The sequence below is a fragment of the Mangifera indica genome, chromosome 7, assembly GCF_011075055.1.
Source record: "Mangifera indica cultivar Alphonso chromosome 7, CATAS_Mindica_2.1, whole genome shotgun sequence".
NCBI classification, from domain to species: domain Eukaryota; kingdom Viridiplantae; phylum Streptophyta; class Magnoliopsida; order Sapindales; family Anacardiaceae; genus Mangifera; species Mangifera indica.
Window position 1 is genome coordinate 4,863,439 of NC_058143.1, and position 24,292 is coordinate 4,887,730.

At 32.2% G+C, this 24,292-nt stretch overlaps 2 protein-coding genes and 1 long non-coding RNA gene across 4 annotated transcripts; 2 read left to right on the forward strand and 1 right to left on the reverse strand.

The window, feature by feature from the left end:
* Positions 1 to 1,487: 1,487 nt before the first annotated feature.
* Positions 1,488 to 2,410, reverse strand: LOC123221831. The gene is made up of 2 exons (XR_006503295.1): positions 2,208 to 2,410; positions 1,488 to 1,806 (listed from the first exon to the last, which is right to left on the reverse strand). It is a non-coding gene; the product is annotated as an uncharacterized LOC123221831 (long non-coding RNA).
* Positions 2,411 to 6,381: 3,971 nt separating this feature from the next.
* Positions 6,382 to 8,429, forward strand: LOC123221829. Of its 2 annotated transcripts, XM_044644751.1 has the most exons (4): positions 6,382 to 6,621; positions 7,361 to 7,473; positions 7,555 to 7,653; positions 7,803 to 8,429. In XM_044644751.1, the coding sequence occupies exons 1-4, from the start codon at positions 6,454 to 6,456 to the stop codon at positions 7,873 to 7,875; spliced, it is 453 nt and encodes a 150-aa protein (XP_044500686.1). In that variant the 5' UTR covers positions 6,382 to 6,453; the 3' UTR covers positions 7,876 to 8,429. The 2 variants fall into 2 exon arrangements, with proteins under 2 accessions (XP_044500686.1, XP_044500685.1); XM_044644750.1 differs by lacking the exon at positions 7,803 to 8,429 and having other exon boundaries at positions 7,555 to 7,796.
* A 2,618-nt stretch (positions 8,430 to 11,047) lies between these two features.
* Positions 11,048 to 19,668, forward strand: LOC123221392 (probable disease resistance protein RF45). Its single transcript, XM_044644247.1, has 3 exons — positions 11,048 to 11,675; positions 11,794 to 13,388; positions 19,417 to 19,668. The coding sequence occupies exons 1-2, from the start codon at positions 11,048 to 11,050 to the stop codon at positions 13,362 to 13,364; spliced, it is 2,199 nt and encodes a 732-aa protein (XP_044500182.1). The 3' UTR covers positions 13,365 to 13,388; positions 19,417 to 19,668.
* The last annotated feature ends 4,624 nt before the right edge of the window (positions 19,669 to 24,292 follow it).

Here is a 24,292-nt window from a genome sequence, read left to right on the forward strand (position 1 = left end):
AGGGTGGTTGCTCTTTCATCTATTGAATCAAAGTACAGATCACTTAGTCAGGCTGCTACAGAGGTTACGTGGTTAAGATTTTTGTTTAGTGAGTTGGATTTAAAGTGGTTTAGCGAAGCAGTGATATGGTGTGATAACATAGTGCTGCTTCTTTGGCAGCAAATTTTGTATTTCTTGGTAGGACAAAGCGCATTAAGTTTGATGTGAATTATGTCCGTGAGCAGGTGGTTTCCAAGTCAATGGCAATCCAGTATGTGCCATCACAACATTAACCAGCTAATGTGTTTACTAAAGCACTTTCAGCTGCTAGATTTCAATAACTCAGAGATAGACTTCGAGTAGTGTAAATTACAGGAGAGGATGAAAATACAATGAACTTCACTGTTGAAACAGAACTTACTGAAAGTTGCTGAAGTTTAGTTGGACTTCATGGAGGATTAATGGTTCAGGGAGGAGTACTGCAGTGTTTTTAGGTGTAAAAATAAGAAGAGGTACGAGTTTCAAAGAACAGTGTAACTTGGTTTCCATTACTTCGGGAAATTTACTCTTCAGTGCAATTCTAACTATTTCATAGTTAGAATTGAGGGAGGATGTGAAAGAGTAAATTTTACTTGGAGTAGTAGAGGAAGGTAGTGCATATGCAAGCAACGGATGTCTTCAGTGATGTGCGTTTTGAGTGGGAAACGCACCGTATCAATCAAACGCATAATGAAGAGTGAAGAATAGGGCTTTTCTTTCTATTTTCTGAAGAAGTACAAACGTTTGAGTTTCTTGCGACTGTGGTCAAAGAATTCAGGTGCGAAGGCTGTCGTTTTACAATCTCTTAGATGCATTTTCTGGTGTATGGTGCAGATTTTAGGTTGACAGCCATCAATAGTTAGCAGTAGTTTGGCCGGAAATTTCTTGTATAAATTCTGCATTTCTCTATAATTTGTTACTGATTCAATAAAGTGAGGAGTTGTTCATTTTCAATAAAAATATATAATATGTTGTAATTAGATTAAATGATTTTTAAATTAAAGTTTAAATAATACCAAATCATATGATGACACATTATTTAAGTACCTAATTCATTCTCGATACACTTATCATAACTTTACAATATCCAAAACGCTTCCTAAATATGAAGCTTCTTTCATCTTTCATGTTGCTTCATCTTTATTTGTCTCTTACGGCATCCTCTAATTATGCTTCTCAAAGCAATTATTTGTCAAATACAACTCAACTTTCTTCGGAAGGTTTTGTAAGGCCGAGTGAAATTTGGAACCCCATTTATTGATAAACTAAGAGGCATAGAAAATATTCAGTTTTTTTGTCCCTATTTTTAAATTGAACCAGATTTTTAAATTAACATAAAAGACAATCTTGTCAAATAACCTTATACATGTAACTTTATAATCTAACAGTATAGATTTTCTTCTTCTACATTAATATTTATGATCACAGGAAAATGCGAAAACCATAGATATTACATGAATTGGCATTACTTCAATAGAATTTATTATATTTATTTATAATTTTTGTATGTAGACAGAAATAGCATACATGATCATAAACCAACTTGGAGTAGAATCTTAAAAACCAAATACAAGCAAACACTTATTTTAATAGCAATAGCAACAGCTGATTGATTGAGCAACTCGCCACCACATGCATCACTTTGAGGTGTAGGCTCAGAAGGAACCTTACCGTGAGCTCAACGCCCACCAGAAGAAACCCAACCGTGAGATGCACGCTTAGAGTAGCTTCCACCGACAGTGCTTTTAATTCCGTTAATCATGTGGCCATGTGCTGCCGCCATCTTTCCTTTTACAAAAATCATCAAAATTATTGCTTTGTTATTTTCGATTATCATGATCGTAACCTGTCAGTTGTATCATATATCTTTCATAATTATGAACATAATCATGAATTAATTTTATACAAAGAGACATTAATTGACGGAAATACAAAGAAATGGGCTGACTTTTTTGTAGTGCTCAAAGAGTACAAGAGAATTAAAAGCAGCAAAACCATAAGATTCACAGGTTAGATAATTAGACGATTAATTGTTTCTTCGTAAAAGTAATTATGACTTACATTTATATATTACATCATTTTTATGTGACAATCTCATCCTTCATACAAATCCATTGTTTTAAATTCAATATCCTAATTTAAGTAACTATACGAGTTTGAAGAGAAATATATATAGAAGATGGACTCACTTGTTTTTGCTGCTTCTGCAAGAGGAAGAATCGTTGAAGAGCAGAAGAGAATTAAAACCAAGGTCACCAGAAAGTACACAAATGGGAACTTGCTGGCCATTTTGATTGATCAATTAGCTAGGAATATGGTATATTAATATATTGGTTATGTGGATAAATTTTTAGCAGATTTCATGGGAAAAGTTTTTTGACGTGAGGACGGGGGTGCATGACTTTGAAAATTTGATTTCCAATTTCTTGGGAAAAGTTTTTTCAGATGTCAATTTTCATGGGAAAAGTTCTTTTCTCTACGCTCTTAATTTTGGCAAATGACGTGAGGACGGGGGTGCATGACTTTGAAAATTTGATTTCCAATTTCGAAGTTTAAATTTTCAAGTAAAATGCCATATTTGAGATTACCTCTTTCATTTTGATGGCTTACTAATTTAAATAATATTTTCCTCAAATCAATTTTCTCATCAATATCATAAAAATAAATAAAAGGAAATAAAGGTGCTAACATAAGAGTCTAAGAGTACAATTTAAAAAAGGTCGAAGGACTATTTCCCACCCAAGGTTTAGTTATTATATCTCTCTGAACACAAGAACGATCTTTCCCCCTCTTGAGTCCCGACAATTGATCTCACAAGAACGATCTTTCCCCCTCTTGAGTCCAGACAATTGATCTAATCTCCTTCACCCTGTTATTATCTATTTCTCCTTTCCATTCAATCTCATTTTTAAAACTAAAAGTCAAATTCAAAATCCTAATTGCCTCTTCACTTCCCAACACAATAAAGAAAATGTTTTCTAAGTATCTAAACACTAATTCCATAAGGATTGAAAGTTTTAAAATTATGGATTAGGCTTAGGACCTGATCGCCAGAAGTCCAAGTATCTTTGGCACTCTTAGATTTCATATTAACCTCTAATGGTTGGTGCGAATCATCATTCGTCGGAGTGATCATACCAATGGGCGTATCAAAATATTCAACGGTGTGGGTTCAATGATGGAGTTGGAGCGATCAAGTGAGGTAAAGAAAAACCATTGAGAAGAGAAAACGATGGCAAAATGGGGTTCAGATTTTTATTCAAATTTATTTTTTAGAGTAGTACTATGTATACAAATAATGAATATAAACTTGTACATAAACAATAACATCTTACTATATAATTGAGTGATATTTTATTTTTAATTCAAAATTATCTAATCATATAATGATGTGTGATTGTTTTTGCATATATTTTTATTGTATTTTTTATTCTAACTAAGCAATACAATGGTGTTTTGTGAATCGCAAAATGATGGTGTTTGTGCAACTACAAAGGCACCAGTTTGTTGATTGCTATTTGATTAGGCTAAAAGACTTATTACTACCCAAAATTTAGTCCATTGTCAGACATATATTCGCTAACTATTAAAATTCTAAATCTTTACCCGTGAGCTTTTTAAGTTAACAAAATCTCTTAGTATTAAAGTTAAAATCGTCATTTAATTAGTAATCTTACAAAAATAAAATTTTATCTTATTTTTCATCTTAATTTTAAAAACTAACAATTTTCTTTCAAGCTTAAGTTTTGAAAAGTTGTTTTTCCCCTAGGGTTTCAATTTCTCCAACAAACTCTCTCCTGATCGATGATCTTTGTTGATCTACAAACTTGAGGGAGAGATTTCACCAAAGAAATTGAAACCTTAGTAAGAAAAATGTAACTTTTCAAAATTTAAATTTAAGAAAAATTGTTAGTTTTAAAACCAATGAGGGAAAATAAGATGAAATTTATTTTTTTAATATAATTAATTAAATGACGACTTTAGTCTTACTACTAATGAATTTTATTAACTTTAATAATCCACGAGTAGGTATTTGAAATTTTGATAGTTACCAAATATGTGTTTGGCGATGCACTAAACCTTGGGTTGGAGTCTTTAGGCCTATTAGGTTATTCCTTCCCCAAAATTTTATTAGACTTATCTAAATATTTTTCTGCTCGAATCTTTGAGTTTCTCCACTTTCTTGCCAGTTTTACACGTTTTTTTTCTTAATCTACCATTATAATATAAACTGTGTAAAGTGAGACAGACTAAAAATCTTAATCTACCATTGCAAGATTTTTAGAGGGTATGTAGTGTAAAGACTGGTGTGAGGAACTTGATTGACGAAAATCTTCCTATTTGTATGAACTCATAATACAGATATCTTAATACTACAAAGAGACCACAACTCAAATCAGTATATTTAAAATACTTGACAATAGAGGGCTGAAGTTGGTAATGGCAATAGTATTGGCGGAAGTTAAGGCACCAAATAAATAAATATGAGAAAAATCAATGAAAAGGAAAGCAGCAAATTAACTTGCGAATAAGGTAGAGAACAGTTCTCTGTGTGCATATTGTTCACGCTGTTGACCATAAAGACTTCATTATACATGAATTCCTAGTTTGACATTTACATGCATCCTGGAAATTTCCCTTGGAAAATAGAATAAATATTATTGGTTCTTAAGAAGGAATTTTGTTACCCTTCGTATATTAAAACTCATTAATGATAAGTTTTTTAATTTCCTTCTGAAAAAAAAAGTGAAAATGGCCCTTCTATTACAAATTTTTAATACCATGTAGAAGGTTTTCTTCTTTAGTTTCATTTTCTTCTGAAGTGTTTAATGCTTATACTATATTTTACCTTTATGTTTTATGTCTTGATGTGAATTTGGCAATTGAATTTTCTTATTAATTGTTTAATTTATAAGTTAAAAAAAAATCTCGTATAACATTAATTATTATTTCAAGTTGATACATATGATTGGTCAGAATTTTAACCGGGATATTCATTAAAGAAAGCAAAAATCTTTATTAATTATGATTGGTCTTTTATTTTTCAATTATATAAATTATTAATAAGAACTTGGGATTTTTTAAATTATTATCCTACTATGCATAGGATTAAGTTGTTGCATTAGTTTTGTCAAGTGTAACACTAGATTCATACTTCCTCTAGATGAATTTCAAATGGGTAGGATTGGTATTTTCCTTTGGATACTTGAGCAATTAAAATTATGACATAGAAATCAATAATAAGATAAATAAACAAGTGAAAATTCAATGACATGATTAATTACTTTAACTTGATTTGAAGTGTTGTGATTAGAATTACCTGGGTTTGCCTATTTATTGGCCATGTATCCATGGGCAAGTAGCCATGAACAACTTGTTACACAATCTTCCAAGTCCTAGATTAAATTGATGTTTTTCAATATAATGCCCTAATTAAGTTCATATTCATTAGATCCTTGTTTACCAAAGCAAATGATACACTTTCACCAAGTGAAAAATTAAGAGATATTTATATTCATTAGACCCTTGAGAAAAATAGTGAGAGTATTTTAATTAATTAAATCCATAATTAAAATAAATTTTAATTATAAATAAAATTACTAATATTTTTATTTGTAAATTATAGATCAAATTATCATCATGTCAAAGTCAACTTATTGATCAATTCTCATAAAAGAAAATAGGCTTATTGGAAGCAACTTGGTTGATTGATATAAAAATCTTTGAATTATTCTACATCAAGAAAACAGGTTGTGCATCCTTGAGGGATTGTTGTCCTGTGAGCTTAGTCCCTTCTACAAACAATTAAAATTACTAATTATTTTTGAAATTTTGACTAAACTTAAATTACAAAATTATCCTTTCTATTTTTAATTATTTACAAAAATATCACTGTCATTTAAAAAAAACCCCAAAACATTTCTTTCTTAATTTTTATTCCTAATTTTGTGTTTTCTTCTCTTATGGCCTATACAAAGTTCACTTTGATTTGAACTCTGAAATCCAAATTGATTAATTTGTTTACTTTTTCCAATTGACTGGTACGTTATTCATTATACAAAGAATTTTAATTATGTATTATGTTATATTAGGTCTAATAGTTAATTAAATATTTTATATTTGAATTATTATATTGATTTACAATAAAAGAGTATTCAAAAGTATTAAAATTATTATGATATTGTCATATTTTTATAAATATATTATTGACAATATATCATATTAAACCCGTATATATATGTACTTTTTTCGTATATAAATTTTAAAAACTTTTTTTATAAATATATTTTTTACTATTTATTATAGTATACTCACATAATTTATGTTTTTTTTTTCTCATTCCCGTATTTATCATCCAAGATTAGTAGACCCCCAAAAATCTATTAAAAATTATTAAACTTTCTTGCAGTCTCACTCTCCTATAAATTCTCCCATATGATTCCAATGGATTCGATTCAATCCGATCCAGAGACACAGAAAAAGACCAATCCATGGATCGCTCGACGTCCTCCGGCAACGATAAGCTTTTCGTCGAGCATTGTAAGGGCATCAACGGCCTCAAGAGAGTCATTTTTAAGGGAGGTCCGTGTCTCATCCGCTGAGGTATTGCCGATCCTTTTTTTTCTTTCTTTTTTTCTCATTTTAGTTGTTTCGAATGATCTTGATTGATTCGTCTCCACAGATCTGAGCGAATTGATGAATTCAGTGTTTGCTTTAAAAGTCTAGTGTATTTTTATCGATTATGTGAAGGTAGTGATTGTGAAAATCTAGAGGCAATGAACTGTAAAGGTTGGTGGAGGATTTGATTTAGAAATGTGTATGTGGTTTACGCTTTTTTGAATCGTTAGTTGTAGAATTGGATGTTCGTTTGACTGTTGTTTGTGGTTCATGAATGATGTGAAGATGGTGGACGTGGAAATGTGGAGAAATAATTTCCAAGGTTTGCCAAAGCTAGTTAAATTACTAATATGTATGATGTCTGAGGAGTTTTGTTTTGTTATATGTAGATTTGGCTGTTTGTTTCGATAGTTGTGTGTGGTATATTGGATGATGTGAAAGTAGTAGATGTTAAAAGTGGAGAAAACAGAGTCTAAGGTTGTTGGAGCAATACATATTACTATTGTGTATGATGTTTGAGTAGCTGTTTGTTTCTATCTTTTTTTGCCGCTTATGGATGATATGTAGGAAGTAGATGTGAAATGTAGAGAAATCAAGTCTGGGAGTAATGTAGGTTACTAACATGTATGAGCCTTGAGTGGTTTAGTCATGATGTATGTAGAATTAATTATTTGGTGTAGCTAAAATTACTAATGCCTATGATTTGCTGAATGTGTGTAAATAGGGAGCAAAATCTAAAATAACAATTCGTGATTCTTTGGTTTTGATGATAGAGAACGCAAGGAGTTGCTTGCATTCATGCATCCTTAATTTTGTGGAAAATTTTCTTTTCATTTTGTAAGTTTGGATGCTTATTATTCTTAATTGTTGTTGTTATTATTATTTTTAATAGACTAAGTTGTTGTTGTGTTTGTGCAGGTGGTATAAATTTTGGGAGAGGCACATTGGTGGTGATGAACCATTGATTGACAAGCTATCGTTTAGTTCTCAACGTTTGGATGTGGTTTCTTCAGAGAGGCCTGAACCCATTGATTTGATTTTCATTTCAGCATGTTTATTGATTTATAATGTTGCATGCACATCTCTTTTTATTATGTTTGCTACTGCTATGTTCATTGATATTATACTTTGAGTTTTTGATGGATAAATCTATTTGCCTTTTGCAGTTGTGTGGTGCTAAGGCATCAGAAGGGGTATTTGTTGGTGCCTTGCTGTCTATGTCTTCAACTGCAGCGGTAATATTTTGCCAAGTACTTGTCTAACTGGAGTATACTTGATGCTGAGACTGGCAATGGTCTGCTCCTTCAAGAACTTACTAAGAAGGGGCACACTCTGAGATTTGTGCCTATAGTTCTGGTATTATGTGCTAAATTAATCTAAAAATTTTTAAATATAATTTAGTATTTTACTTGCAAATAGGTCTACATCATGTTCATTCTTTCTTTATATGGGAACACAACACACATGCTGTATGGTTTTAAAGAGTCATTGCAGTAGTTTTGAGATATGAGATAGCATGTTATCACCTTGGATATAATATGATATTATGCAAGTTTTTACAGATGTGGCTAGATTGTGACACAGAGAGGCAACTATTATTCTTGATGCTATTATAACATGAAACCATAGAACCCTAAACTTTAATAGTATAGTTTTATTTGGACTTTAGACGAAAGACACCAAACCAAAGAATGTGACTTTCGCTTTCTTCAGTTATCATTTGTATGTGTTTAGTGGTTTCCCTTTTTTCCTTTCATTTGGGAGACCATGAAATAATTAAGCAACTTATTTCCTCATTTATAGATTCTAGAATCCCAGCTTCTATTTAAAACTCATTGTTCTTGCAGGATTTTAAAATTTAACATACATTTAGTCTAGGTCTTTCCTTGTGTATGTTAAGGCAAAGATATGCTATTATATTAGCAGTTAGCCCCCGGTTTCGACTCCCCTTGGTACCACATGCTTGGGATATATTTTGACTATCAAGATTTTAGGATGTGACACAGTCCTCAGCTTAGAACTCAGTGAATTCATTACAAAATGTTGGCAGAGTTTTAGCAACAAATAAAATAAAGCAACATAGAGGTTGGTTTAAGAATCAAATATTTTATTTGCATCAAGATGGGTAAGGGGGTAGTTTAGCTCATGTCCAATTTTTAAAGTTTCATGAATTGTGAAGATGACATAGAATGTCTACCATGGAAACTTCAATTCCAGCTATAAAGTAGGATGGAGCCATTACCATGTTTCACATAGTACAAGTAGGATACTTTTTAGAGTATAAATTATCATATAATCAACTATTTTTATGATCATAATTCATAATTATAATTTAGCCATTTTAAGCTATGTTAGACGTGTGTGTCTATTTAGTATAGCATATTTAATTCAAATTATTAGATTATGACATGTTTAAGATAACTTATATGAATAATCTAATTATTGATTATCATCACATTTATTGTTGATTTAAGTCATAATTTAAATAATAAAACTATATACATCTAATTTTGGATATTTAATAAGATATTCAGCGATTTAAAATTAAGAATAAAATAGTCTAATCACATGATAAAATATTATTTAGATATCTAATTGAATATTCAAAATTTGATGCATCTAACATTGTTCTAATTTTTTTTTTTTTAAAAAAGCTAATAAGATTAACATTTTTTTAAAATTATTATACTTAATGAACTTTTTACATATCTAATTCAAAAGCTAAATTATTAGGTATATTGAACATTTTAAGGTCAATACTTAGTTTTTTAGATTATGTCAGACAGTCATAATTTGATTATAATTATTCATACTCCAATGATTATAAGTTGTACCAAACATTAATTATATTTCATAATCATAATCCAATAATTATAAGACTAATTAATTAATCAACTGGTTATGATATTCTCTTTTTGTATACAAAGATATGGTATGATGTAAAAAGAATCTATGAATTGTTCATATAAGGTTAGAATCATTTATTTTTTATTAAAGTCTCACGGCAAACAAGGCGTACGAAAAGTATTATCTTGTCATAGAAAAGAATTCTCAAATCAAAATTAAAGAATATATGACAAAGCAAAAGTTATATCCTTTAATTTGCTTACAAGAAAAAGTAATCGTTGCTACATTGTTTGTGAAACAGTCGAACATAACCTTGTGATGGAAGATTTTAAAAAACAAAAAATAAAAGACACTTAAACCAACAGTATGATTGGAAGGCAGAGCAGAAACACTTAAATAAATCTCTTTTTCTTTCCTTTAAACAAATATTTTAATTAATTATATGTCTGATTAATTAATCAACTAATTATTATATTCTCTCTTTAATATAAAGATAAGATAACGTTGAAAGACATCAATCAGTTGTTCATACAAGATTAGGACCATATTTATTAAAGTCTGTCGACAAACATGGGGTGTCAAAAGTATTGTCTTGTCGTAGAAAAGAAAAATTAGATTTCCCAAAGCAAAATTAAAGAATATATAACAAAGCAAAAGTTATATTCTTTAATTTACTTTCAAGAAAAGAATGATGGTGCGTTGTTTGTGAAACAGTTGAACATAGCCTTGCTTATGCAAGATTAAAAGAAAAAAAGAAGCAAGAAACAACAGTATTACACCTTAGTTTCTCATCCTATAAAATACAAGAAAGAAAGAGCAGAAACACTCAAACAAATAAGTCTCTCTTTTTTTCCGTTCAAGAAATATTTTAATCCATGGATGCTGGAATAATTGTTTCTAGTTTGATTGAAAAATTGAAAAATGAATCAACAACAGCTCAAACCATGATTAGAAAACAGCTCCTTTTGTTGAAAGAATTTCTCATCAAAGACAATCAACTCTTCTTACAGGGTCATTCAACGAGTGAGCAGAAGATGACCATGCTTCTGCAAGCAGTTTATTCCGCAGAGGATTGTATTGACACCTGGCTTGCAAGGAGGGAATCGAAGAGTTGGAGAAAAAAATTTTACGAAGAGAGAAGCAGATTGGTTCACTTCCAATCGGATTTGAGGGATAAGGACTTCGACAATAATAAGTTGCTGAAAGAAAGCGAAGAGTTGCTTACAGAGGGAGAAGAGTTGCTGAAAGAGAGTGAAGAGTTGCCGAGAGGGAGAGGAAGAGTGAAGGATTGCGTAAAGATATTAGGGAATTTCACAGAAAGAGCACGGTTTTTCTATACAAAGAACCAGAGCTCATGTATTTAGAGAATCTGGAAGAGGGAAAAAAAGAAAATGGAAAACAAGGAAAAAAAGGGGTGAAACAAAGAGAAATATTGAAGAAAAGGAAAGAAAGATTGCATAAAGAGAGAGAAAGACTGCATAAAGAGAGAGAAAGATTGCATAAAGAGAGAGAAAAATTGCATAAAGAGCGAGAAAGATTGCATCCATTTTTTAGCACCGATGAGATGAAGGAACTGGAAATTGATCTCCAGGCCTTATGCTGTCAAACTGAAAATGAAGGCAGTGTTGGCTTCTCAATTCAAACCAACTTTGAAAATTACAGAGCCTGGGAAAGAATTGCTGATTTTTGTTTAAAGGAGGAAACAGATGTTGTTGGTGTTGAACAACAAATAGAGGAATTGGTAGCTCGGTTAATTCCCAAACCCGATGACGATGATCGAGGTCAGTCCACTCAAGTTATAGGAGTCGTTGGTGAGGGAGGCTCCGGCAAAACAACTTTGGCAAAAAGTGTATACAATAGACCTGATGTGAAGCAACATTTCACCCAACGTGCTTGGGTTCAAGCCTCTAATGTGTTGAAAGCTAGAGATGTGTTCATGGACATACTAAATCAAATTCATCCAGATGGGTTCTTCCTGGAAGCAATAATCTCAGATGAAGAAGTAATGGTTAAGCTTACTCAAGTCTTAAAAAAGGCCAGGCATCTTATTGTCGTTGATGATATCGAGGCGTTCCAAGTTTCTCAATCTCTCCAAGCTGCTCTTTGTTCCTCATCATCACATGATAGCAGAGTAATTATCACTGCTCGCAAGAAAAGATTTTTACCATTGGAGGCTGCTCATTCAGCTTTACGTGTACGCAGATTAAACCCCGAGAATGCCTGGAAATTGTTCTCAAAGAAGGCACTATCAGAATCAGAAGATGAGTCGAAGGTCATAGAATTCAAGGAGCAAATCCAAAATATTCTAAGTGGTGGTGCTTGGAAGTTTGTTGTCTACTAATGAAGGAAACCATGATAAGTGGTCAAAAGTGATTGAGCGTGCAATTACTAATTTCAGGGGAGATGTGTTAGCTTTAAGCTATCAAGATTTACCTGCACAAGTAAAATCATGTTTTCTTTACTTGATGCTTTTTCCTATAGCATTTGAGATCCCTGTGAGGAGGTTGATTCATCTGTGGTGTGCTGAAGGATTTACGACATCATTTGACTCTCATTATCAGAATATAGACCCGGAAGATGTTGCAGAGATGTACTTTGAAGAACTAGTTATCAGAAACTTGATTCAAGTAACTAAATGGAGATATGGTGGATGTCCAAAATCATGTCGCATCCCCAGAGTTGTATATGATGCCTTCTGTCAAAAAGCATCGGATCTGGGGTTCGTTTACAATCCACAAAATTCATCTCATGCATCCAACCAAATTGTTGTTCGGCGACTTTCACTTTACTTGAATGACATCAAGTCATCTTCAAATCGTCCTCATCATCTTCGCCATGTACGTTCTTATGTTGCTTTTGACTCCCAAATACGAGGCCCGGGTACTGTAGGAATTGAATTCTTTCTCAACTCCTCTATATCTAATAGAAGCTTTTGCTTGCTAAAAGTGCTTGATCTTGAGGGTGTATACAAGCCTAAGATAGGAGATTATTTTGTGGAAAAACTGTTGCTGTTGAGGTATCTAGGCTTGAGATCAACTTTTATTGAGTACCTTCCACATTCTGTGTGGAAATTGCCAGATCTGAAGACTTTAGATTTGAAGCGCACGCACTTAACCAGCCTCGCTGCATGCAGGCTGGAACATCTCTATTTTGACTGGATTATTGAGGAATTTGCTGACACATTATTTCTTCTAAAGAACGTGCGCACATTATGGGGGCTAAGGATACGCAATTATGATCGGAGTATAATGGAATATCTGAAAAAGCAGACATTCCTCAGAAAGCTAAAGCTGAAGTTCAGTCATTTGTTCGTGAATGGCAAAATATATGAGTGGACTTCTGGACTTACTACACTTCAATCGTTGAAGCTGGCATACTTAGATAATGAAAATCATCCAGAATTCGGAGACATGAAAAGCTTGTACAGGCTAAATGACCTGTATTTGAGAGGCAGATTAGTACCACGGAGTTATGCAGAATTAAAAAATTTTTTCCCTCCAAACCTTAGGAGGTTAACCTTGTCGCTGTCGGGCATAATAGACTACCCAATGCGAATACTAGGGGAGTTGCCTGAACTGAACATCCTCAGGCTTTTTGCTGATTCCTACGCGGGTGAAAAAATAGAATGTAAATCTGGAGAATTTCCCAAACTTCAGGTCTTGAAACTTTGGAAGCTACAAGCAGTGGAATGTTGGATAATTGAGAAAGAAGCCATGCCTTGCCTCAGAGAAATCGAGCTCAGAAGCTGCACAAAATTGACATCTATTCAAGGGTTGGAAAATGTTACCACTTTGAAAGATATAACATTAACAAACATGCCATCAGAATCTCGCTCGCTGTGGCACCATACAAATACATCCGTCAAAATCAACCAGTGGTGAAACTCTCCTTATTAACGATTGCCGGTGAGTACGAACTCTTTAATTATTTTTTCAAGTTCAAAAATGCACGTCTAGTTGCCTCCTTGTTTGACACTGATAGTATGGGTTTATTTCAGTTGCACACTTCTGAGTACATTTAGTATTATTGTTTATTCAGGTATTTGGATAGTTTAAGAAGCTTCCTAAAATTTGTTTATTATAAAGGGTTTTAGGAATTTTACCCAGAGTTTAGGCACATCCAGACTTCCCTGCCAAAACCTGAGCCTAGGCAAACGTATGCCCTAGCCTAATTTTCGAGACTGCAGTCTAGGTCTGATATATGTTTAGGAGGGCCAAACCTGGGTTGGGCCACCTACGGCCCGGGCTTCTTTAATACTTTCTATTTTTCTTTTGTTAGTTGATTTTATGGTTTAATATAACTATGTGCACCTATTTTTAATATATAATTTGTATACATAGATAAGGTATTATCATATAATTGAATGTTTCTTTATCATATGATGACACATGTTTTAAAATCACCTAATTATATGATAACACATTACTGTATACAAGAATTATGTACCAAAAATAGGTACACATAGCATTATTCTTTATGGTTTTAAACATGTTTGGTTGTATCTTTAGATCAAAAGTGAATATACAATACTTATTTTATATATTTTTTGTATTAAACAATCACATAAGTTATTGTCATATTTTGAATTTTTTTCTTTTACAAAGCACAAAATGGCACTATTTTACAATATACTATTTTACAATATACAAAATGGCATCGTTTTACATAGTATGTCTACAAACTAAACCCAAGCAATGAATTGTTACACTCCTTTTCTTCCAAAATTGAAAATTTCAAACAATTCCATTTTTTCTTTTCATTGATTCATCATTCCATCATTTAATTTGTTGACACTAGGAAACAAAAATTTACATCAGTGACTTGATCAAAGTGAGAAACTTATTACTTTGTTAGTTTTATATCAGTAGTCTTGCAATAATATATTTTGGTCTTCATTGTTCTATTGAAAAGAAAATTTTGAACTTGAATGATAGTAGTATGATGAATATCTTCCTATCTCTCTCATTTAATTGGCTATGTTATGTTTTGGATTAAGATTGTATATAAGCATTTTATATCTCTTTTGTATCCAAATTTAAAAAGTATTTTTACAAATATACTTTTGATTATTCAATTTTGTATAAACCCCTTAATTATGATATTTAAATAAATTATTTTTAGGGAAAAATGTTAATCACTAATATTGAAATTATTAATAAAACTAACTCATATTATGTGCCATTTAGAAGTCAACCACTTCATCTGATTATCCAATTCATCAGTTAAAACTGTTTGCATATTTACCAACTAGGCTTCTCTTAAAAGTTGTTATCATGTATATAACTTGGTGTTAAATTTAAAGGAATTCATTGGATAAAACTATCATTTCACCTTTCCTTCTTTAGCAATGTGAAATGCCACATTGTTTTTATAGTTGGAGATGATAGGTAGTCATGATTAATGAGGGTAAGCAATTTTGAGGGGTTACAATTAGGGCTAGATTTAAGCCAAATTGAGTCCGAATAAGATAAAACTCATTTTTAAAGGGCTTAGTTCAAGCTTGGGCTCTGGCTTGCCAAGCCTAGAGTATAACTCATTCATGTTTGGCTCACTTAATGGATCAAAAGTTTGTGTTCGGTTTGGGTTCTTGTAGACAAGCCGAACTTGGCTTGGACTCACCAAACTTGCTATCTCGAATTTGGTTTCCTTATGGTTTGATGACATCATTAAAAAAAAATTTTTAATATATTTTAGATTGGGTTTGAGCTTGAGTTTGTATATGTCAAGCTCAAGATTGGGTTCATTCCAGCAAAGATCATATCAAGTTCAAACAAACTCGCTTCAAATCCAGCACTAGCTATAATATTGAAAGCTAATGGTTTTCTAAAATATATTTCCTTTAAAGATTGTAGTGAATATCAAGACTAATTAACTAATCTTTACTACCATTATTGTAGTCTATCTTATGTTAGAATCTAGATTGCATAAATCAATTGGTAATAAGAAATCTTATCAGCAGTTTGGCATTAAAGAAAGGGCCTTTTCGCCAAATATCTCAATTTATCAACAATCTTAGACACATTACTCTTGCCACATCTTCCAAAAGGCAAATAAATCTATTGAAGTGTTGACATTAAGTAAAATATCCTTTTCAAAACTTTCCACAAAAAAATTCCAAATAGTCATGTTCCCATACATATATAAACATACCTAACAAAAGGTTTGCACCATGATCAAGTGAAAATTTAATGTATAGGTGTCTCTCCAGTGTAAGAATTTAACTCGCCAAAAGCAAACAACATACATGGTAGAAATACCCAATTGTGACATGTTATGACCCTTTAAAGTAAAAAGGTCCCTTAATTTCAAGTAGTGTGCTATTTTCCTTATACACCATTTCTCATTTCTCAAGTGTAAGTTTACTCACGTCATGACTCCAATTGTGAATGTATTACTCAAGTCACCATTTGATGAAATGATACTAATTCTCAGTGTGTCATCCTTAACATAAAAACAAAAGAATCATATAAGCCACCCCAACAGCAAGATTATAGACACCAATCCCTCTAATTTCTAGTCAAATCAAAGAACGCTTGCTTCTCAAATGATTATAATTTATGATAAAACAAACAATGGTTAGGTGCCTTTAGATAGGGGATCCTAAATACTTTTCAAAGCATATAATGTTTTATATTTGTTGCCTCCTATTAAAGGGCTTCCCAGTAGAGATGTAATACCCATCTCTAAATATTTATCCTCTTAAATACATTTAAAGGAAGAGGAGTTGAGTTAAAGGATTCTAGCAGAGGTGTATAGTGTATTTTACACAACCCATCCTAGGAGTGTAAAGATGTATTAAGACTTAAGGAGGAATTCCTGGTGGTCAATAATGAAGAAAGATGCAAATGAATTCATAGCCAAGTGTCTCATATGCTAATAAGTCAAGGATAAATATTAGAAACCATCATAATTATTATAGCCTCTAAGTGTATTGAAGTGAAAATAGGAGTATATATCCATGGATTTGTTATAAGGCTCCTGAAGGTACAATAAGGTTTTAATACGCTATAGATTACATTTCTTATCGATGAAAGACACGACTTATACAAATAAGTTGGATCAATTATATAATAGGGATAGTAAGGTTGCATATGGTGTTTAGGACAGTTTTGTTAAATAAAGACATATGATTTATGCCAATGTTTCAATAAAGTTTAAAGAGGTCACTAGGTATGAACTTAATTTTCAAGATTACTTACCATCCCCAAACCTATGGTTAACCTAAAACAACCAAGTGCTAGAAGACATTTTAAGGGCTTGATGTCTATACCATAAGGCAAGTTGGGTTAAGCTATTATCTCTAATAAAGTTTGCTTACAATAATAGTTATCGGACAATGATTAAGATGACATCCTATAAGACATTGTATATTAGGAAGTGTCATTCTTCTATACGTTGGGGTGAGAGAGACTTATTAGCACCATCAATTGGGTTGGAGAGGACTTAAAAGATAATTGGGGATGCTTGGATGATTAGACAAAACATGAGACCAATCTAAGATCAACTGAAAAGTTATGTCAATCAAAGATATTGAGTTTGGAGTATTGTGGGTGATAGAGTTTTTGTTAGAATAACCTCATACAAACATATCATGAGGTTTAAAAAAATGGTAAATTGGCTCAAAGATATATCAACCCATATGAGATAATAGAGCGGGTTGATAATGTGGCTTATAAGTTTACATTGCTAGCGAGCATGGACCGTATCTATAATGTATTCGGTGTTTCATTACTATGGAAGTACTTTGTAGATATGTTGCATGTGATGAGAACCAACGAGATAGAGTTAGCAAGCAATTTGAGTTATGTGAAAATGTTAGTGAAAATATTAGACAAAAAGGTTAAGGAACTAAAATATACGCATATCCTACTAATCAATATACGGTATCCATAATGTATTCAGTGTTTCATTACTACGAATTATAAAATTGATGAGGTTATCTAATAAGTGGAGTAGGACATGCAAAGCTAACATCCGAAGCTCTTTCACAAGAATTTTGAGGATGCAATTTCGATAAAAAAGAGGAATTGTTAAACCCACATGAATGCCTCAAGGGTAAAATAGTCTTTTTATATATGTATTGACTATAAATAGATGTAACATGACTTAGGAATTAACATGTTTTCTTTGATTCATTAAGTTGATGAACAACTATTCACGAAAGTTGTGTGCACATTTATCTAATACCATATTATTCATATGGATAACATGTCGTGTTGTAAAATGTAAAGTGATGCATAGTGGTGCCTGCTTGGGTTGCATGCTCATGTAAGCTTAGGATGCATGCTCGTGTAGTTAATTCTGGAAAATATTTATATAATTGCATGGTATCACACATTGAGGGATCATATCCCCTCTTTTAATTAAATGTATTCTTATCCAACACCAAGTGTGAGAGTGTTTTAATGCAACAAAAAAGGATTTGGCATCCGATGACCTTTTATAGTGAGTCAAAAAGAAGAAAAAGAAGAAAATCAGCAATAAATCTTATTGCTTAGTTGACCAAGTAAGTAAGGGTCTAGATCCCAGTCTCTTTATATGTAATCATGCTATTTATGATAGTTATAATTCAAGAATGATATGATTTGAGTTCACCATGTGTTAAAGGTTTTTTGTGTAAATATGTAGATGACTAAATTGTAAATGATAATTAGAATATGTTGTGAATATTTATATCAAAAACTAATAAAAATAAGTAAAATAGGTTTCATATATATGCATGCACACCCATCCTAAGGATAAACACAACTATGACATACTTTATAATTACAAAAATAACACATTGCATGGTTGTGCATGTAGCCATGCATGTCTGTACACCTATTAGTAGAAATCTTTGATGATTGGCGAATGCCTATGCAAAGGACACACATATCCATTTTTTATATATAGACTAGGTCATGGTGAATGATTGTACAAAAGCGGTGTATGACTATTCACAAGATGAAATCATGATATTATCTCTAAGTTTTTAGCTTAACTATGAGGAAAAGTTGGTGAACATTCATGGCAAGGATGTACCCATATGTACCTAATATGTACGCCTATGCACTATATCATGACCAAAGTTACCTATGAAAGGTAAAGTTAGGCATAAAAAGAAGGACACGTGATTGTGCTTTTGTGGTGTATGGTTGTACACCTAAGTGAGAAATAAGTTTACATTAAGTATTAAAGTTAAATGTCGTACAATGATCTCAAAGGATAGTAAAGATATGTAGTATATGTGGTGTTATCGAAACATATCAAGAAAGTGAGAAAAATGATGTTAAGTTGAAAGTAACTTATAAGCCTGAGGTTAGTTCTTGGCTCAAGATACATTAATAGGTTTTCATGATCATCTAGTTAGTTTGACCGTGAGATACTCCTTGCACATGTCATTGTTAGGTGTCACCTATAGTAGGTGTAGTAGTTTATAATAGAACACAATCACCCATAGCAGAATATAGTGGACCATAGTAAGTCTGAGTTATTATACTTTATTCTAATAGTGTGTGTAGGGAAATAGGATTGTATGGTATATGACTTATATGGTATATGACTTATATGGCCAATATGTAGGATCCTTGTCTTGAGTTAGTTTGATCATCACAAATGATATAGCTTAAAGTTAAAATTAAAGTTAAGTGTTTTCACCCAAGTATTTATAAGCTTAAAGAACCATCTAAGTTAAGATCCCGAGAGAACCTATAGATGATCGTATGGGACCTTAAAGTTCCTTGAAATAGCCAAATGGGACTAAAAGAGATCCCAAATTAAGTGTGGAGTCTAAAGTTTCACATCATCAAGATATGGAGTCTAAAGTTGCACTCATGATGACTTGTTTAATATGGATTAAGTCAAGGGTAAAATGTAGATTAAGTATAAGTTAAAGCAGAGTATCCAATTTATTGAGTGATTATCAGTCACTCATTTACTTTTCATCTTTTGCAGGTAGCAAGTGATCATGATGACTGTTGTGCAAAAGGGTTAGCGCAGTGTAAGACATAAGGACATAATTGTCAATTATTTAGAGATTATGCATTATTCACTTTGAGTTTATGTTTGTGGATATGTGTGGACAATCTATATATGTTACATACTAGTTGGTTTATGGAGTATATGGTTACATTATTCAAATATTCTTTGTATGTTTTTCATATGTAATATTTTTATATGGGTATTTATGGTATTTACAAATTATGAATACTTAAATGAGGATTTATATTAAGTGCATGCTCAAATAGTCAAGTTTTGTAATCCTTCCTTCCAGATGATAGTACTTCTAAAATGGATGTTATACCACAAATACCCTATAATGTTATTATGCATATTAATATTTCACTCATGGTAAAATGTCATAGCCCTTGAGTATGTGTATTGTGCATACCTATTATTAATGGATGGTAAATTTTTAATAAGCTACTTCCACTATGTGTATTACGCATACTTATAGCTAAACACATGGTAGAATTTCAATAACCCTCACTATGCATGTTATGTATAGTGCACATGGAAATATGTATTTAACCCCCACCATCACTTGTTCCTTATGTGCATGAAATGTATACTATAGAAGCCATAATAAACCTTCCTCAGCCACACTAATCTTGCCTATTTTCCTTACTACTCAATTCAAATCCTCTTTATTTACATTATTATTCACACATAACAACACACTCATCATTCAATCTAATTAAATTATTAATAAACCCTAAAACCAAAACTTAGTTAAAAGACTTTTAAAGTTATATTCGTGGTATCTCTATTACATTGCAAACGCATATAAATCTCTAAAATGTAAGTAATAAAAATATAAATATCTATGATGCATCACTTTTTTTCCCATTTTATTCATAAAAATGATCTTTATGAATAATTAAGATCTATAACAAAAACCATAATGATGATATCAAGGTTAAGTAATTTTTTTAAATGAATCAAATGAGTGAAAAGTTTGTTTATAAACGGAGGTAATTGTTGGGGTTGGTGCCTTAGAGCCAATCCCCATAACAATATAAATTTATTAATAAATGTTATAATTGTAATTTTATATGTCTATATTTGTTTGTTATAGTATGTTAATACATGTTTAAGCAAATGTTCTAAAAATAGTTTAACCATGATGAGGCGATCAGTGTATATGATAAGGTCATTAATTGTTACTATTTTGATTTATAATTCCCTTGTATTGTGTGGAAATTTGATTCAATCTAATGGAATTACTTATCTTTTTGCATTTAGGAAGCTTTGAGCATTTTTGGAATAAGTTGGGCCAAAAAGATGAAAAACTGGAGCAGATCTATTAAACTGGAAATTTCGTGATGCTGACTAGGCGTGGGCACGTGAAAGACGAAAACAGAATGCGGAAATAAAATCTGGACGTCCAGATCTGTTGCAAGGGTCCACTAAATATCAAGATTTGCTTCCTAGAAAAGGGATAATTACCAGTTGGGAAAGAGGATTAATTGAGATAGATAAGGAAGGATATTTTTGGAGGAAGGATATACATTAAAAATACATATCTTTTCCTTTCTTTTTGGGAAGATATGCATCACTTTGCTTGGTTGGATTAGGAGATTAGGATTGACTTTCAATTTCCAGATTTTTAGTAGGAAGACAATATATATACTCTTATTTTTATTTGAGAATTATCAACCATTGTACTTAGAGAATGAGAGAGAAAAACATGGTCTACAGTGGCTGAATAATTTATCTTGGTTGAAGGGATCTGAAACCATGGAACTACAATGATTGTGAGATTTATTTTTGTTCTTTAATGCATCTTTTAATTATTTGAGTATTGGTTATCTTTCTGAATTATTTTTCATGATTATGTTGGTTGATTTCTAAGGTGCGCAATTAGTTTATCAATTAATATAATCTATTGCTAGTTTAGGTGTTGAATCTGTAATTGTTCAATCCACCTAATCGAAGTGGCAACTAGGTTTATCGTTTGCTGCGTCAGAAACTTTAAATCCTAGGAAAATAATCAACTAGATTAAATGCAACGTCGTACGTTTGTGTTGTCTTGTTTCGTTGGTCTTTCTAATTCGTAATGTTATTGTTTAATTAAATTCGAGATCGTATCCGAATTATTAATCAATAAGGGTTAATTGGAATACATATTTTTGGTTAACTAATCGTAAGGAATGACAGGTAAATTTAATACCACAACGAATATTTGAATAATTAATTTGATATTTTTGGTTTCGATGATCAATCGTAGTTTCAATGGTGGATGTGACCGAAGACCAAGGTTTGTTAAATCGATTTATTCCTTTTAAATTATTTTACTGAATTTTTAATTAGTGTTTTTCATTATAATTTGCATTCACTTCAAAACCCCTCTTTTTATTTATTTGTTTCGATTTATTTGTGACGACATACTAATCAAAGCTCTTCGAGGGAACGATCCCTGCGTTCCTTTACTACATTTTTATTGCAGGAATTTAGGATTTAATTTGGGTGTCAACGACAGCACGTACCAAATTTTGGCGCCGTTGCTGGGGAGTTTTTTCATTTGTATGTTCGTTACGCGATCTTTGAAACAAATTAGTTTATAGTTTGATCCAGAAATTGAAAAGACTGCAAAAGGGTTGAGAAAAGAAACAAAAAGGAGACTGCACGCACACAAAGCAGTTCACGAAACAGAGGAAAACATGGCTGAAAATCAGAATTTAAGGGAGCTTACTGCTCTAGATTTAAATCAACCACACTGCATTACTTTTCCGAATTTAGATGTTAATACCACCTTCGAATTAAAATCTGGACTAATTCATCTTTTACCTATTTTTCGTGGCTCTGCAGGTGAAGATCCTCATAAACATTTGAAAGAATTTCATGTGGTGTGCACCGGAATGAAACCGAATGGAGTAACCGAAGAACAAATCAAGATGGGGGCTTTTCCGTTTCGTTGAAAGATGATGCGCAAGATTGGTTGTATTATTTACCCGCTGGAAGTATCACTACTTGGCATGAGATGAAAAGATTATTTCTGTAGAAATTTTTTCCAACATCAAGAACAGCCAGCATAAGGAAAGAAATTTGTGGCATTAGGCAGCAGAGTGGAGAGTCTTTATACGAATACTAGGAGCTCTTTAAAAAACTCTGTGCAAGCTGTCCACATCACCAAATTAGTGACCAACTGCTTGTTCAATATTTCTACGAAGGACTTCTATCAAATGAGAGAAATATGATTGATGCAGCGAGTGGTGGAGCATTGGCTGACAAAACACCTGAAGCAGCCCAAAATTTAATTGCAAATATGGCGTCGAATTCACAACAATTTGGGAACAGATTAGACCATTCGTCTCGGCGTGTCAACAAGGTAAATGTATCTTCTCTTGAGAGACGACTTAATGATTTAACTACTCTTGTACGTCAAATGGCTGTAGAAAAAATAGAGGCGGCAAAAGTTTGCGGAATCTGTTCAATTAGAGGACATCTAACTAATATGTGCCCAACACTTCAAGATGACTGCTCTGAACATGCTAATGCAGTAGGGGGATTTTTAGAACAGCAGCAGCGAAATCATAATTATAATCCTTATTCGAATACTTACAACTTCGGTTTGAGAGATCATCCTAATTTTCGTTATGGGAATGCAAATGCGAATCAGCCTTCGAATAATTTTCAGCCATACCAGCAGCATTATATTCCTAAACAGCAGCAACCAACTCAAAATTCTGATTCAGGTACATCTCTTGAAAATATTGTTAAAACTTTGGCTACTAACACTGTGAAATTTTAGCAGGAAACCAGAATCAGCATTCAAAATCTAGAAAATCAAATGAGTCAGATGGCTACTGCAATCAGTAGGCTGGAAGCACAAAATTCAAGCAAACTACTGTCACAAACTGTGACGAACCCAAAGGAGAATGTGAGTGTCATAATGTTGAGGAGTGGAAAAGAGCTGGAGATACCGATTAAAGCACAACCTGTACCAGCACAGCCAGCAAAAAACAGAGAAAAATTGGCAGCAGAAAATAATTCTTCCGAAAGGGTAACGACAGGTAAATATCTTTCTTTCAGCGAATACAAACCTATTCCTCCTTTTCCTGAAGCTTTAAAACTGAAGTATGAATATAATGCGGATTTATATGAGACCTTTCGAGAGTGTGAAGTCAATATTCCACTATTTGATGCAATAAAACAAGTGCCTTGCTATGCTAAATTTTTGAAAGAGCTGTGTACATTGAAAAGAAAGCAAAAACTCAAAAGGTATGAAAAAATAAAGGTAGGAGAAAATGTTTCAGCCATAATTCGTAAAAATCTTCTTGAAAAATGTAAAGATCCAAGTATGTTTTGCATCCCTTGCACAATAGGAGGCACAAAAATTGGAAAAGCCATGTTAGATTTAGGAGCATCTATTAATGTAATGTCATATTCCATTTATTCTGCTCTTAATCTTGGACCTTTAAAAAAAAATGGCACAGTTATTCAGTTGGCCGATAAATCAAATGTATATCCCAAAGGGTTAATTGAAGATGTTCTTGTTCAGGTTAATGATAAATTAATTTTTCCTGTTGATTTTTATGTTCTTGACATGGAAAATAATGACCAATCCACACCTATTTTGCTAGGAAGACCCTTTCTGAAAATAGCTAAAATGAAAATTGATGTTCACAAAGGTACACTGACCATGGAGTTTGATGGTGAAGCTGTCCAATTTAATATTTATGATGCTATGAAATATTCTGATGTGGATTTTCCTATGTATTCAGTTGATTTAATTGATTCTCTAGCGCAGGATATACTCGATGGTGATGATGAGTTAAAGGTGGCTAACCATAAAAATATTTTGAAAGAAAGAGATGAATTTAAATTA

Bases quoted from the DNA above. Each gene is read 5' to 3' on its own strand.
- LOC123221829 (XM_044644750.1), top strand. From the start codon at position 6,454: ATGATTCCAATGGATTCGATTCAATCCGATCCAGAGACACAGAAAAAG. The intron at 6,622-7,360 runs GTATTGCCGATC...GTGTGTAAATAG, and splicing joins TCCGTGTCTCATCCGCTGAG to GGAGCAAAATCTAAAATAAC. The intron at 7,474-7,554 runs GTAAGTTTGGAT...GTGTTTGTGCAG, and splicing joins GAAAATTTTCTTTTCATTTT to GTGGTATAAATTTTGGGAGA.
- LOC123221392 (XM_044644247.1), top strand. From the start codon at position 11,048: ATGAAGGAACTGGAAATTGATCTCCAGGCCTTATGCTGTCAAACTGAA. The intron at 11,676-11,793 runs GTGTACGCAGAT...AAATATTCTAAG, and splicing joins GGCTGCTCATTCAGCTTTAC to TGGTGGTGCTTGGAAGTTTG.